This window comes from Tamandua tetradactyla, chromosome 2 (genome assembly GCF_023851605.1).
Source record: "Tamandua tetradactyla isolate mTamTet1 chromosome 2, mTamTet1.pri, whole genome shotgun sequence".
NCBI lineage: Eukaryota > Metazoa > Chordata > Mammalia > Pilosa > Myrmecophagidae > Tamandua > Tamandua tetradactyla.
In genome coordinates this window covers 24,597,222-24,612,398 of record NC_135328.1, presented here as the reverse complement: position 1 = coordinate 24,612,398, position 15,177 = coordinate 24,597,222, and the positions used below count along the sequence as shown (strand labels likewise).

At 35.9% G+C, this 15,177-nt stretch overlaps 1 protein-coding gene across 9 annotated transcripts in view; it reads right to left on the bottom strand.

Moving 5' to 3' along the window:
* The window catches only part of FKTN (fukutin), a 102,749-nt gene that overhangs the window by 59,660 nt on the left and 27,912 nt on the right, over positions 1 to 15,177 (bottom strand). For 7 of the 9 annotated variants that reach the window (XM_077140999.1, XM_077141003.1, XM_077141004.1 and 4 more), the window contains 2 exons: positions 5,629 to 5,688; positions 2,285 to 2,488 (listed from right to left, as the gene is read on the bottom strand). In XM_077140999.1, coding sequence (XP_076997114.1) covers positions 2,285 to 2,488; positions 5,629 to 5,688 — 264 coding nt within the window. The remainder of the gene's footprint in view (positions 1 to 2,284; positions 2,489 to 5,628; positions 5,689 to 15,177) is intronic. The other 2 variants (XM_077141054.1, XM_077141047.1) reach the window with 1 other exon arrangement.

Here is a 15,177-nt window from a genome sequence, read left to right as displayed (position 1 = left end):
AAGAAGGAAAAAACATTTCAATGGCAGCATACAAAGATTTTGTTAAAAAGTAGAGCAGTTAGAAAGAGACAGATAATCATAGAGAAAAAACAAGAAAATCAGAGAATCAATTCTCGAAGGCCAACATCTAATTAATAAAGAGTTCAGAAAGAAAGAATAATTTTATTCAATACTATCCTAAGTTTTCTACCTAAAGCGATAGACAAGAAAAAGAAATAAGGTATAAAAGCTGGAAAGGAAGAGATGAAATAGTCTTTCTATGTAGACAATTTCACTGAGAGAGGAAGACAAAAAGAGAGAGTAAATTATTAGTTTTTCTATAGAGTTCAGTACAGGTGCCGGGAAACAAGATAAAAATACAACATTAACAGCATTCTCATAACCTATAATGAGTTAGAAAATGAAGAGGAAATATATCCACATTACCTGTCTCTCCCCCCAAAAATTAAAAGGCAGCAAGAAATAAATCTTACAAAAGCTGTGCAAAATCTGTAAGAAAACTTAGAATACTTTATTAAAGAGCAAAGAGCACCTAAATTAAAGGAAATATATTTCATGTTCATGGATAAGAAATCTTAACATTTTAACACGTCAACTCTTCCCAAATTAATGTATAAATTCAATGTAACCGTAATCATAATGTCAGGAAGGATTTACATAGAACTTGAAAAATTAATGATAAAATTCACATAGAACAGCCAAGGGCCTAAAATAGCTACAATAAATCTGAAGAAGAACAAGGTAAAGAACTTATTATTAAACTAAAGAAGTTAGGTGGTATTGGTACAGAAGAGTGAGCCCAGAATATGCCCGAAAACTTTATATAAGACAAAGGAGGTATTACAAAATGGCATAGGAGAAATGAAAGATTATTAGATAAACTGTGGGAGATAAAATAAAACTAAAGCTTTACAATACACTAAACAAAAACAAATTTCATGTAGAGAAAGGACCTATGTATAAAATACAAAATTTCAAAACTTTATGTTTTCAGGATAAGACAAGATTTCTTAAACAAGACACAAAGCATACATCCTACAGGAAAAGTCTGATAAATAAGACTACACTCAAATGTAGTATATATGTTGTATTTCACAATAAAAAAAAGTAAAAACAAAACAAACCTATGACACACCATCATAAAGACAAGTTACTTACTGGAAAAAATACATAATATATACAATCAACAACAAGACTGTTACCTGGAATCATAAGAACTCCTATGAATAAAGACACACAACTCAAGAGAAAAAATGGTCAAAAGACATGAACAGGCATTTCACAGGAAAACAAGAAATGCTAAGTTTTATGAAAAAAAACTCTCAATCTCACAGGTTATCAGGGACATGTAAACAAAAATAACAATAAGATTATATTTCAAACCAATCAGCAAAAGCTTTAGTCTCTTATTTTTTCAAAAAACAATATGAAGACAGTATTCTAAAATACTACAGCTGAATGGTAGAAATGCAAGTATTTATGCTGTTCTCCATTTTTCTTGAATTTCAAAATATTTTAAAATGTTGAGAGTGAACAGAGAAACTGGGCATTAAATTTCTCAATAGCAAAAATTGTTTCTGAAGGATAGGAGACCAAAACCTTCAGAGTTCTGAGGAAAAATACTTTCTAATCTAGAATTCTACAGGCAGCTTTGGCAGATAGCAAAAAAAAAAGAGTTCCAATTTCTTTCCCTCTCTGTGTCAATGCCCATTACAATATGACTACCCTCATGTATACCTTATATGGCAAATACTAAAATATCATCACCAAATTCCTTCCTAACTGACTCTCTACACTGTTGGAAAAGCTAAATACCTATCTTTTTAGCTCCCCTCAGAACTAATGGAGATATGATTATAGTTCTGGATACTGAGATATAAGCAATAGTTTACCAGAAGCTTGAGAAAATTTTCCCTTCAAGGGATGACTGTCACCATCCCTTTCTCTCACCTTCCTGCCTTCAACATGTAAGTGATGCCTGGAGCTAAGACAGCTATCTTGTGACCATGAGAGAAATGAAGAAAGAATTTCAGAGATACAAACCTGACTTCACTGGGCAGCTGAACTAATATGAACCACCACCAATTTTCAACCTCTTGTTATATTAGAAAGATATATCCCTTGTTTGCTTAAGCCACTATTAATTATTTATAGCTGAAAATATTCCTAAAACAACTTATAAAAAGCTTTAAGAAAGACTTTAAATGTTTACATTTTAAACTGATTAAATTCCTTACTATTTAATAAAAGACATATTCTATGGTCTAAAAACAAATCATCTTACCTCATTCTTCCACAGGTGATATTGTAGTGCAAATGCAGTAAAGTCTCTTGGAACACAGAAAAACTTGCAACCTGAAGCAGCGTCATGAGAAGTATTTTTGACTTGTTCAAAGTTTTTATTAATCAATTTCAGAATCAAAGGATCAATTAGGAACACTGGTACATTTTGGCTGGATGTTAGCATAATAAATTTTTTAACTGCACGCTGTTTGAGAAGAAAAGAACTCCCTTAATTCCACTAAATAAATACAACAATCTATTATATTAAATATTTCTTAATTAATTTTATATAAATTTGGAGTGCAATTTCCATGCTTATCGCTGTGCTAAAAATTAGCATATAAATAAATATACAAGCCCTGCTCTCAAGTAGTCTATAAATGAAGACGAACAAATATCTATAATATAAGGTGAGATATATTACGATAAAAATCTATACAACATATTGTAAAATTATAGAATAAGCTACTAACTAACTGTATATCCAAACGGATAAGAGAATCTTCATAGAGGAAGTGGCATCTGAGATAAAAACTTTGTTTGGGTTTACAAATCATTCACTTGGTATCAGCTAAATCTTCTCAAGTAAGAGTGGGAAGGGAAACACTAGATCTGTCAGCTTTTAAAAATCAATCATGTCAAACCTTATCAAAACTAAAAATCAATTATGTGCCACTATCTCGCATTTGTAATACTGCTTAATAACTTTCTTCAGCAAAAGACTCAAGTAAAACTATAACGCATCTTTGATCATTCCCATAGTTAGTTTCATTTTCCAATAATATTGAAATATTTTAAAATATAATTCTGCTAAGCATTAAGTAGGGTCCTTTCCGGAAAAAACAAATTTCAAAAATTAGAATGAAAACAGACTAATTTACATTTAGTGGTAAATAATACCTAAAAGCAGAGATAAAGATAATAACTCATTTAAGTTACTGCTTAAAAGCCTTCTTCAATGAAAGCAATACTGATTTCAAAGGGAAATACATCCATCCAACAGGTGCTTCACAATTCTTATTCAGAAAATCTGAAGGCACTTACAGAAATATATACAAGATTAAAAAATAAATAAGGTATCAAGAATTACAAGGGTAGAAAAGTAGTAAGACTGAGCTAGGGATGTCTGTCATCACTTGTTTTTAGTGCATGAATGAATTTGTTATAAAAAAAACCTGCCCTCAGGTACAAGGGTAGTTCAGTGGTAGAATTCTTGCCTGCCATGTGGGAGACCCAGGTTCGATTCCCAGTCTATACATTTCAAAAAAAAATTTTTTTTTCCATAAATGGTGCTGCAATAATGGGATGCTCACATGGAAAAAGAATGAAACGTGCCCCCCCTCCCACCGTATAGCATATATACATACACACACAAAAAAACTGTCCTCAAAACAAAACAAAAAAATTCCAGATGTAGATGGTTTCACTGGTAAATTCTGTTGAGGATTTAAGGAAGAAATGATACCAATCCTACCAAAACTCAGAAAACTGGGCAGGAGGGAACACTTCTTCACTCATTTTATGAGGGTAGAGTAGTCTTAATGTCAAAAACTGCCCGAGACATTACAATAAATAAAAAAAAAAGAAAATTACAGACCGCTATTCTTCATGAACATAAATGCAAAAATACTTAGCAAAATATTTACAAAATCAATGTCAGCTATTTTTTTCTAAAGACTAAAAAGAAAAATAAACATCATGACAAGGAAGGGTTTATCCTAGGAATGAAATGTTGGTTTAACCTTCAAAAACCAATCAGCGAAATTCACCATACTAACAGAGTAAAGGGGGGAACCCTATGACAGTTTCAATACAGAAAAAGCATTTGAAAAAAATTAATACCTATTTACAAAAATTCTCAGCAAACTAGGAATAGAAGGGTACTTCCTCAATTTGTTAAATGGTACAAACTCCTATTTGTGTTATAGGAGTTCTTTATATAAACTTAATACCGGTCCTTGGTCAAATCTATGTTTCATGGTATATTTATTTGTTCTTACTGATGTCTTATGATAAGCATATGTTTTATCAAAAAAAAATTTTTTATGGTTACTGCTTTCAGTGCTTTATGCTAAGAATGAAAGAGAAAGAAATAGTTTGAGGAGAAACCTATCGCCTTCAGCTGTTAAATACTGAATCTCAAATTCAAACAAATTATTTCACCGCTGGACAATAAATATGGTCCAAGTAGTATGTGTGTGTATTTCTTAAGGGCAGGATGGAGATAGGGAAGGGGTACAGGGAAATATACAAAATTTATTTAAAATGATTAAGTCTGCTAAAGTTCTATTTAAACTGTGACTGGAAAGTATAAATTCCAAGTATAACATGTTTCCCTTTCTCCTCAACTACCCCAGTTTACAGAGCAGGACATTTGCTGTTTTTAATAAGCTAAAAATTCATATGGAAAAAAAGAGTTCATATGATACATCTAGATGAGATAGTTGTGGAATGTGATGACAGTATAATCACAACTGTATCTTTTCAATAGTAGTTCACATCCAGCTGGTGTCAACAATAACCTAAAATTATCTATCCTTTATGACTCGGTCTTTTGCAAGCTCACTTCTAATCTAAAGCTTTCCATGTCTCTGCTTACAGAGAAGTCAAAGACTGAAACATATCCAAGAAAAATGTCTGGCCATTTGTTTAATGTTCACTAGTAATAGAACTGTAATTTTCATCAACTTTTTTCTTTTTTTTGGGGGGGGGTGCCTGATTTGGGAATCGAACCTGGGTCTTGCACAAGAAATGTGAGCATTCTACCACTGAACCACCCGTGCACCCTAAAACTGTAATTTTTATTAGTAACCTAGAATTGTTTCTCATTCAAAACTGAGTTAGAAAAAGATAAGAAAATATATTTTCTAATTGTGGAGGCTGTGAAATTTGTAAAACAGAACAAGGATATATAGTATATGTTGCTAGTTTTCCTTATCTAATAAAGGTAACATGTTGAAAGGATTTTTATTCCTGATCATTATTTCCTATTCATAGTTCAATTCTAATGTACATATTCATTCTTTCAGGGAAGCATCACAGCTCAGTGAACAAGAGTTCTGGAGGCAAACAACCAGAGTTAGACTCTGGACACAATTATCTGTTAGCAAACTAACCTTAACATTTCTAAGTCAACTGAGAATAACAATATATACTGACTTTTAAGGTTTCATAAGAACTAAATGAGATATTACATGTAAAATATTTGGCATAGGCCTGTCCCCTCCCTTCCTACTCTTTCAAAGTAACTATTATCATTCTTATCATTTGACAAATACTTACCGAATATATAAACAAATGAACTAAATGAGCATTGGAACTGAGAAATTTCTTGTTTATACATACCCACTGTATGCTATCAAATCCAATTCGGCTTCCCTTAGATTTTGATAAATTAGTTCCATTCTAGGAAGATAACAAAAGAACATTTTAGTAATTCAAAGCCTCGTACGCAACAACTACATTTACGGTAGGCATGAGATTCAAATTATACCATTGGCTCATAGTCATTAAAAAGCGTTAGCCCAATACCTATTTCCAGTCATGAGCTAGGGATTCTACAATTATAACAATCTGCGATGGAAAACACTGACAAATTACAGTAAGTTTATTAAGTTAATTAACAGTAAAGTATATATGCCTACCATCCCTGAACTGATTATTTTCCATTGAGGAACAGCAAGCTCTAAACTTTCTCTTTGGAATAAGTATTTTTTCATTTATCTCCACACACCAAATTAGTGTTTGTAGATTTGGCAAAGAGATCAGGGTATATAACATTTATGGAGCAGCACCTTGAGTGCCAGGTATCGTGTCTGACATTTCCATATACGAATCATCTGCTCCTCTCTGCAGAGCTCCTATGCCCACCCTTTATTCAAATGATATTTTTTTAAATACTTAGGTCTAGAGAATCATAAATGAGAAGAGCTTGATCAGTTTTCACCTGATATGCCCCCCAAATAATTTGAAAGTAACAGAAAAAGAGTATTGAATTTGTCTGGTGACCTACAGACAAGAAGAATGTTTCGAGCTAAAGAAGATCCAAAGAAGTTTCTTAGGCCTTGAATGTGTTTTTTATCTCTAAGATATAGATGCAGGAATGTCGTAGAACAATTAGTCTCACTCTAAAAATGAAATGTGCCCCAAGTCTAAATCCGGTTCTGTCATGCCCTCACTATACCACAAAGTCAATGGCAGGGATCAAGTCCTCCATCTTTGCATCACTGGTGCCTAGCATAGTGCTTGGTAATTAGAAAGTGTTCAGCAAATTTTTGTGAAATGGATGGAAGGAGGGAAGAATATACTGAATCATTAAGATAGAATCAGAATTCATCTCCCCTACAGCTCTGTAACATAGCCAATAATTTTAAGACCAAGGGATAGTAGAGAAAAAAAACAACAGAAAGGAAGTTTCACAATCTTTCATTCTTAAAAAAAGATTCAAATTCTACAATATTTTTGCTCATCACAGACCTACATCTGTAGAAATTCTGGGCAGTTTAATTTGTTGGGTTTTAGATAAGGAAAATTTCTAGTGAGCTAGATTATTATTTTTTTAATTAATTTTTAAAAAATATAACAACAAACAAAAACATTCTTAACATATGATCATTCCATTCTACATATATAATCAGCAATTCAAAATATCATCATAGTTGTATATTTATCATCATGATCATTTCTTAGAACATTTGCATCAATTCAGAAAAAGAAATAAAAAGAAAACAGAAAAAAACTCACACATACCATACCCCAATTACCCCTCCCTTTCACTATCATTAGCATTTCAATCTACTAAATTTATTTTAACATTTGTTCCCCCTATTTATTTTTATTCCATATGTTTTACTTGTCTGTTGATAAGGTAGATAAAAGGAGCATCAGAAACAAGGTTTTCACACTCACACAGTCACATTGTGAAAGTTATATCATTATACAATCATCTTCAAGAAACATGGCTACTGGAATACAGCTCTACATTTTCAGGGAGTTCCCTCCAGCCTTTTCATTACATCTTGACTAACAAGTTGGTATCTATTTAATGCATGAGAATAACCTCCAGGATAACCTCTCAGCTCTGTTTGGAATCTCTCAGCCATTGACACTATTTTGTCTCATTTCACTCTTCCTCCTTTTGGTAAAGGTTTTCTCAATCCCTTGATACTGAGTCCCAATTCATTCTAGGACTTCTGTCTCACAATGCCAGGTAGGTCCACACCCCCGGGAGTCATATCCCATGTAGAGAGGGGGAGGGCAGTGAGTTTGATTGTTATGTTGGCTGGAAAGAGAGGCCACATCTGAGCAACAAAAGAGGTTCTCTTAGGGGTGACTCTTAGGCCTAATTTAAGCAGGCCTGACCTATCCTTTGCGGGGTGAAGTTTCATATGAAAAAACCCCAAGATTGGGGGCTCAATTTATTGCTTTGGTTGTCCCCACTGCTAGTGAGAACATCAAGAATTCTCCACTTGGGGAAGTTGAAATTTCCCCCTTTCTCACCATTCCCCCAAGGGAACTCTGCAAATAGTTTTATATCCACTGTTCAAATCACTCTGCGAATTATTGTGGCACCACTCTGGACAAACTTACAAAATCTTATGCCTTACTCAAGGTTCCATGTATTTATGATGTTCAATTAAGCTGTTGTTCTAGCTTGCTAGCTGCTGGAATGCAATATACCAGAAACGGAACAGCTTTTAACAAGGGGAATTTAATAAGTTGCTAGTTTACAGTTCTAAGGCCGAGAAAATGTCCCAAGTAAAACAAGTCTATACAAATGTCCAATCAAAGGCATCCAGGGAAAGATACCTTGGTTCAAGAAGGCCAACAACACTCAGGGTCTCTCTCTCAAGTGAGACAGCACATGGCAAACACAGTCAGGGCTTCTCTCTCAGCTGGAAGGGCACGTGGCAAACACGGCATCATCTGCTAGCTTACTCTCCTGGCTTCTGGTTTCATGAAGCTCCCTGGGAGGCGTTTTCCTTCTTCACCTCCAAAGGCTGCTGGCTCATGGACTCTCTGCTTCGTGGTGCTACAGCATTCTCTGCTCTCTCTGAATCTCTTTCTCTAAAACGTTTCCCCTTTTATAGGACTCCAATAAACCAATCAAGACCCACCCAAATGGGTGGAGACATGTCGTCCCCTAATCCAGTTTAACAACCATTCTTGACTAAATCACATCACCCAGGGAGATGATCTGATTACAGTTTCAAACATACAGTATAGAATAGAGATTATTCTACCTTTATGAAATGATATTTTGATTAAAACATGGCTTTTCTAAGGGGCATACTTCCTTTCACACCAGCACAGCTGTCCACATAAGTTATATTAGGAACTAGCAGATTATTTTTGTAATAGCTTCATTGAAATATGATTCATATATCATTAAGTTTACCTTTTCAAAGTGCACAATTCAGTGATTTTTAGTATATCTAGAATTGTGGAACTATCACCACTATCTAATTCCAGAATATTTTTATCACTCCAAAAAGAAACCACATATCCATTAGCAGTCACATATCATTCCCCCTCTTCCAAGCCTCTGGCAACTATTAATCTACTTTTTGTCCCTACGGATTTGTCTATTATGAACAAATTGCTAGAAAAAATGCCATACTTGGAAGTGAATAAATGCTCACCCGATTGTGGAGAAGAATTTATTCACAATCTTGCAAGAACGGGTGTCCAGCAGAACATAGGAACGAAACCATACACTATGTGGCCTTTTGTGTCTGCTTCTTTCATGCAGCATAATGTTTTCAAGGTTCATCCATGTTGTAGCATATATCAGTACTTCATTTCTTTATATGGCTGTATAATATTCCATTGTATATCCATTCAACCACTGCAGAGATTTGGATTATTTCTATGTTTTGGCTATTATGAATAATACTACCATGAACATTTGTGTACAAGTTTTTGTGTGGACATGTTTTCAATTCTCTTGGCATATACTTAAGAGGTTGAATTTCTGGGTCATATGGCAACTCTATATTAGCTTTTTGAGGAACTGCCAAACTATCTTCTAAAGCAGCTATACATTTTACATTCCCAACAGCAATGTATGAGTGTTCCAATTTCTCCACATTCTCAACACTTATTATCTGCCTTTCTGATGATGGTAATCCTAAAGGGTATCTCATTGGTAATCCTAAAGGGTATCTCAAATGCAAGGGTTTGACTTGCATTTCCCTAATAACCAATGACCTCAAGCATCATTTTCGTAATTATTGGTCACTGATGTTTTCTTTGGAAAAATGTCTAGTCGAGTCTTTTGTCCTTTTCTTTAAATAAAAAAGTGTCAAATCAACAGATAAGTTTTACTGCATCTTTAAAAGATCACAAATAGGTCTTAGGAATCATCAGGCACCTTGTAACTGGACAATTCTTAGATCTTATTCATCAGCCTGCTAAACTATACCTTTATTAGAGATGGAGATATCATCCAAAATTTTTCTGATATCCTTGTTTTCAACTGTTGTGGTCTGCTGAATCAAAGCAGCATTGATATAAGTTCAGTGTCATTGCCTTCCAGATTTAACTCAACGTTTCTGGGCTTGAGAAACCAAACAAGAATTGCCTAGCCTTCCCTTAGCCCCGTGGATAAATATTTCACCTAAGAAATTTTGAATTTCAACAAAAAGACTCCCTCTCGTGAACAACATTGATGGGAAGTGAGCATACACACCTTGTCTTATCCCAAAAGCCCAGTGTAACGCCCTTCATCGTGTTCTGTACATGTTCTGTTCAGTGCGCGCCGTAGCCAGTAACACGCTATTTCCTCACCATTTGCCAACCTGAAACCTGTTCTTTTGCTTTCCAAGGAGGATGAGTTTTACATTGATGCCATTGAAGTCCCTCCACCGAGTTCCTCTGGGGCCCTTCACAATACTGTGTGTTCCTTCAGCATGACGTCAGCATTTTGTGGAATGTCAACAGTCTGGTTGCTGAGAATGGTCTTCATTCTTGCAGCACATGTGGCAAAGCTCTTTGACTTTTCTTTTTTTTTTTTGGTTTTAATGGCATATTTTTTATTTTTGTATTTTACTAGTACAGCATTATGTATAGTAAGTTACATATACCAATTTAAAATTAAAGAGAACAAAGAAAAAATCTACAGATAAAGCTATTAATGTTTTCTTGAATTCTAAATATTAAACACTAACTTAAATACCATTTGATTAGCTATCAAAACTATATACATTCTCGCCGGTGGCGAATTCCCCAGGCCAAGGCGCCCGGCGCCCCTCTTTGGCGGGCGGCTTCCTGGACCGGCTACGAGTCTCGGATCAGAGGGCTACCCAAGCCGTGGTAGCCCTCCCCCGCGGGCGGCTTCCTGGTCCGGTGGCGAATTCCCCAGGCCGCGGCAGCCTGCAACCGATGCCCCTCTCCCGCGGGCGGCTTCCTGGTCCGGTGGCGAATTCCCCAGGCATCAGCGGCCGGCGACCAACGCCCCTCCCCCGCGGGCGGCTTCCTGGTCTGGTGGCGAATTCCCTGGGTCCGCGGCGGCCGGCGACCGACACCCCTCCAGGGAGAGGAGGGAATTTCCAACAGTGGCAGGGACTGGGTCCAACCAAACACCAATAGGGGAATTAATAAAGGAGCCACAGGGTCCCCTCAAGCCGCGGCGGCTGACGCCCCCACCACGCGCGGCCCCCCGGACCAACTGAGAGAATTGGATCGGAAATCCCCAGGCCGCGGAGAACGGTGACCGAGGGGATCCCTTCCAAACACGTGAGACAAACGTGTGCCACGAGCGCCACCTACTGGGCAGGATAAGAAAAACAGAACCCAGAGATTTCACAGAAAAATCTTACAACCTTGTTGGGTCCGACACCCAGGGAAATCTGACTAAATGCCCAGACGCCAGCAGAAGATAACGGTCCAAGCTCAGAAGATTGAGAATATGGCCCAGTCAAAGGAACAAACCAATAGTTCAAATGAGATACAGGAGCTGAGACAACCAATGCTGAATATACGAACAGAAATGGAAAACCTCTTCAAAAATGAAATCGATAAATTGAGGGAGGACATGAAGAAGACATGGGCTGAATATAAAGAAGAAACAGAAAAACTGAAAAAACAAATCACAGAACTTATGGAAGTGAAGGATAAAGTAGAAAAGATGGAAAAAACAATGGATACCTACAATGATAGATTTAAAGAGACAGAAGATAGAATTAGTGATTTGGAGGATGGAACATCTGAATTCCAAAAAGAAGCAGAAACTATCGGGAAAAGAATGGAAAATTTTGAACAGGGTATCAGGGAACTCAAGGACAATATGAACCGTACAAATATACCTGTTGTGGGTGTCCCAGAAGGAGAAGAGAAGGGAAAAGGAGGAGAAAAACTAATGGAAGAAATTATCACTGAAAATTTCCCAACTCTTATGAAAGACCTAAAATTACAGATCCAAGAAGTGCAGCGCACCCCAAAGAGATTAGACCCAAATAGGTGTTCTCCAAGACGCTTACTAGTTAGAATGTCAGAGGTCAAAGAGAAAGACAGGATCTTGAAAGCAGCAAGAGAAAAACAATCCATCACATACAAGGGAAACCCAATAAGACTATGTGTAGATTTCTCAACAGAAACCATGGAAGCTAGAAGACAGTGGGATGATATATTTAAATTACTAAAAGAGAAAAACTGCCAACCAAGACTCCTATATCCAGCAAATTGTCCTTCAAAAATGAGGGAGAAATTAAAACATTCTCAGACAAAAAGTCACTGAGAGAATTTGTGACCAAGAGACCAGCTCTGCAAGAAATACTAAAGGGAGCACTAGAGTCAGATATGAAAAGACAGAAGAGAGAGGTATGGAGAAGAGTGTAGAAAGAAGGAAAATTAGATATGATATATATAATACAAAAGGCAAAATGTTAGAGGAAAATATTATCCAAACAGTAATAACACTAAATGTTAATGGATTGAATTCCCCAATCAAAAGACATAGATTGGCAGAATGGATTAAAAAACAGGATCCTTCTATATGCTGTCTATAGGAAACACATCTTAGACCCAAAGATAAACATAGGTTGAAAGTGAAAGGTTGGGAAAAGATATTTCATGCAAATAACAACCAGAAAAGAGCAGGAGTGGCTATACTAATATCCAACAAATTACACTTCAAATGTAAAACAGTTAAAAGAGACAAAGAAGGACACTATATACTAATAAAAGGAACAATTAAACAAGAAGACATAACAATCATAAATATTTACGCACCAAACCAGAATGCCCCAAAATACGTGAGGAATACACTGCAAACACTGAAAAGGGAAATAGACTCATATACCATAATAGTTGGAGACTTCAATTCACTTCTCTCATCAATGGACAGAACATCTAGACAGAGGATCAATAAAGAAATAGAGAATCTGAATATTACTATAAATGAGCTAGACTTAACAGACATTTATAGGACATTACATCCCACAACAGCAGGATACACCTTTTTCTCAAGTGCTCATGGATCATTCTCAAAGATAGACCATATGCTGGGTCACAAAGCAAGTCTTAACAAATTTAAAAAGACTGAAATCATACACAACACTTTCTCGGATCATAAAGGAATGAAGTTGGAAATCAATAATAGGCGGAGTGCCAGAAAATTCACAAACACGTGGAGGCTCAACAACACACTCTTAAACAACAAGTGGGTCAAAGAAGAAATTGCAAGAGAAATGAGCAAATACCTCGAGGCGAATGAAAATGAAAACACAACATATCAAAACTTATGGGATGCAGCAAAGGCAGTGCTAAGAGGGAAATTTATTGCCCTAAATGCCTGTATCAGAAAAGAAGAAAAGGCAAAAATTCAGGAATTAACTGTCCACTTGGAAGAACTGGAGAAAGAACAGCAAACTAATCCCAAAGCAAGCAAAAGGAAAGAAATAACAAAGATTAGAGCAGAAATAAATGAAATTGAAAACATGAAAACAATAGAGAAAATCAATAAGACCAGAAGTTGGTTCTATGAGAAAATCAACAAGATTGATGGGCCCTTAGCAAGATTGACAAAAAGAAGAAGAGAGAGGATGCAAATAAATAAGATCAGAAATGGAAGGGGAGACATAACTACTGACCTCACAGAAATAAAGGAGGTAATAACAGGATACTATGAACAACTTTACGCTAATAAATACAACAATTTAGATGAAATGGACGGGTTCCTGGAAAAACATGAACAACCAACTTTGACTCAAGAAGACATAGATGACCTCAACAAACCAATCACAAGTAAAGAAATTGAATTAGTCATTCAAAAGCTTCCTAAAAAGAAAAGTCCAGGACCAGACGGCTTCACATCTGAATTCTATCAAACGTTCCAGAAAGAATTAGTACCAACTCTCCCCAAACTCTTCAAAAAAATTGAAGAGGAGGGAAAACTACCTAATTCATTCTATGAATCCAACATCACCCTCATACCAAAACCAGGCAAAGATATTACAAAAAAAGAAAACTACAGACCAATCTCTCTAATGAATATAGATGCAAAAATCCTCAATAAAATCCTAGCAAATCGTATCCAACAACACATTAAAAGAATTATACATCATGACCAAGTAGGATCATCCCAGGTATGCAAGGATGGTTCAACATAAGAAAATCAATTAATGTAATACACCATATCAACAAATCAAAGCAGAAAAATCACATGATCATCTCAATTGATGCAGAGAAGGCATTTGACAAGATTCAACATCCTTTCCTGTTGAAAACACTTCAAAAGATAGGAATACAAGGGAACTTCCTTAAAATGATAGAGGGAATATATGAAAAACCCACAGCTAATATCATCCTCAATGGGGAAAAATTGAAAACTTTCCCCCTAAGATCAGGGACAAGACAAGGATGTCCACTATCACCACTATTATTCAACATTGTGTTGGAGGTTCTAGCCAGAGCAATTAGACAAGAAAAAGAAATACAAGGCATCAAAATTGCAAAGGAAGAAGTAAAACTATCACTGTTTGCAGACAATATGATACTATACGTCGAAAACCCGGAAAAATCCACAACAAAACTACTAGAGCTAATAAATGAGTACAGCAAAGTAGCAGGGTACAAGATCAACATTCAAAAATCTGTAGCATTTCTATACACTAGCAATGAACAAGCAGAGGGCGAAATCAAGAAACGAATCCCATTTACAATTGCAACTAAAAGAATAAAACACCTAGGAATAAATTTAACTAAAGAGACAAAAAACCTATATAAAGAAAACTACAAAAAACTGTTACAAGAAATCACAGAAGACCTAAATAGACGGAAGGGCATACCGTGTTCATGGATTGGAAGACTAAATATAGTTAAGATGTCAATCCTACCTAAATTGATCTACAGATTCAATGCAATACCAATCAAAATCCCAACAACTTATTTTTCAGAAATAGAAAAACCAATAAGAAAATTTATCTGGAAGGGCAGGGTGCCCCGAATTGCTAAAAACATCTTGAGGAAAAAAAATGAAGCTGGAGGTCTTGCACTGCCTGACTTTAAGGGATATTATGAAGCCACAGTGGTCAAAACAGCATGGTATTGGCATAAAGATAGATATATCGACCAATGGAATCGAATAGAGTGCTCAGATATAGACCCTCTCATCTATGGACATTTGATCTTTGATAAGGCAGTCAAGCCAACTCACCTGGGACAGAACAGTCTCTTCAATAAATGGTGCCTAGAGAACTGGATATCCATATGCAAAAGAATGAAAGAAGACCCATATCTCACACCCTATACAAAAGTTAACTCAAAATGGATCAAAGATCTAAACATTAGGTCTAAGACCATAAAACAGTTAGAGGAAAATGTAGGGAGATATCTTATGAATCTTACAACTGGAGGTGGTTTTATGGACCTTAAACCTAAAGCAAGAGCACTGAA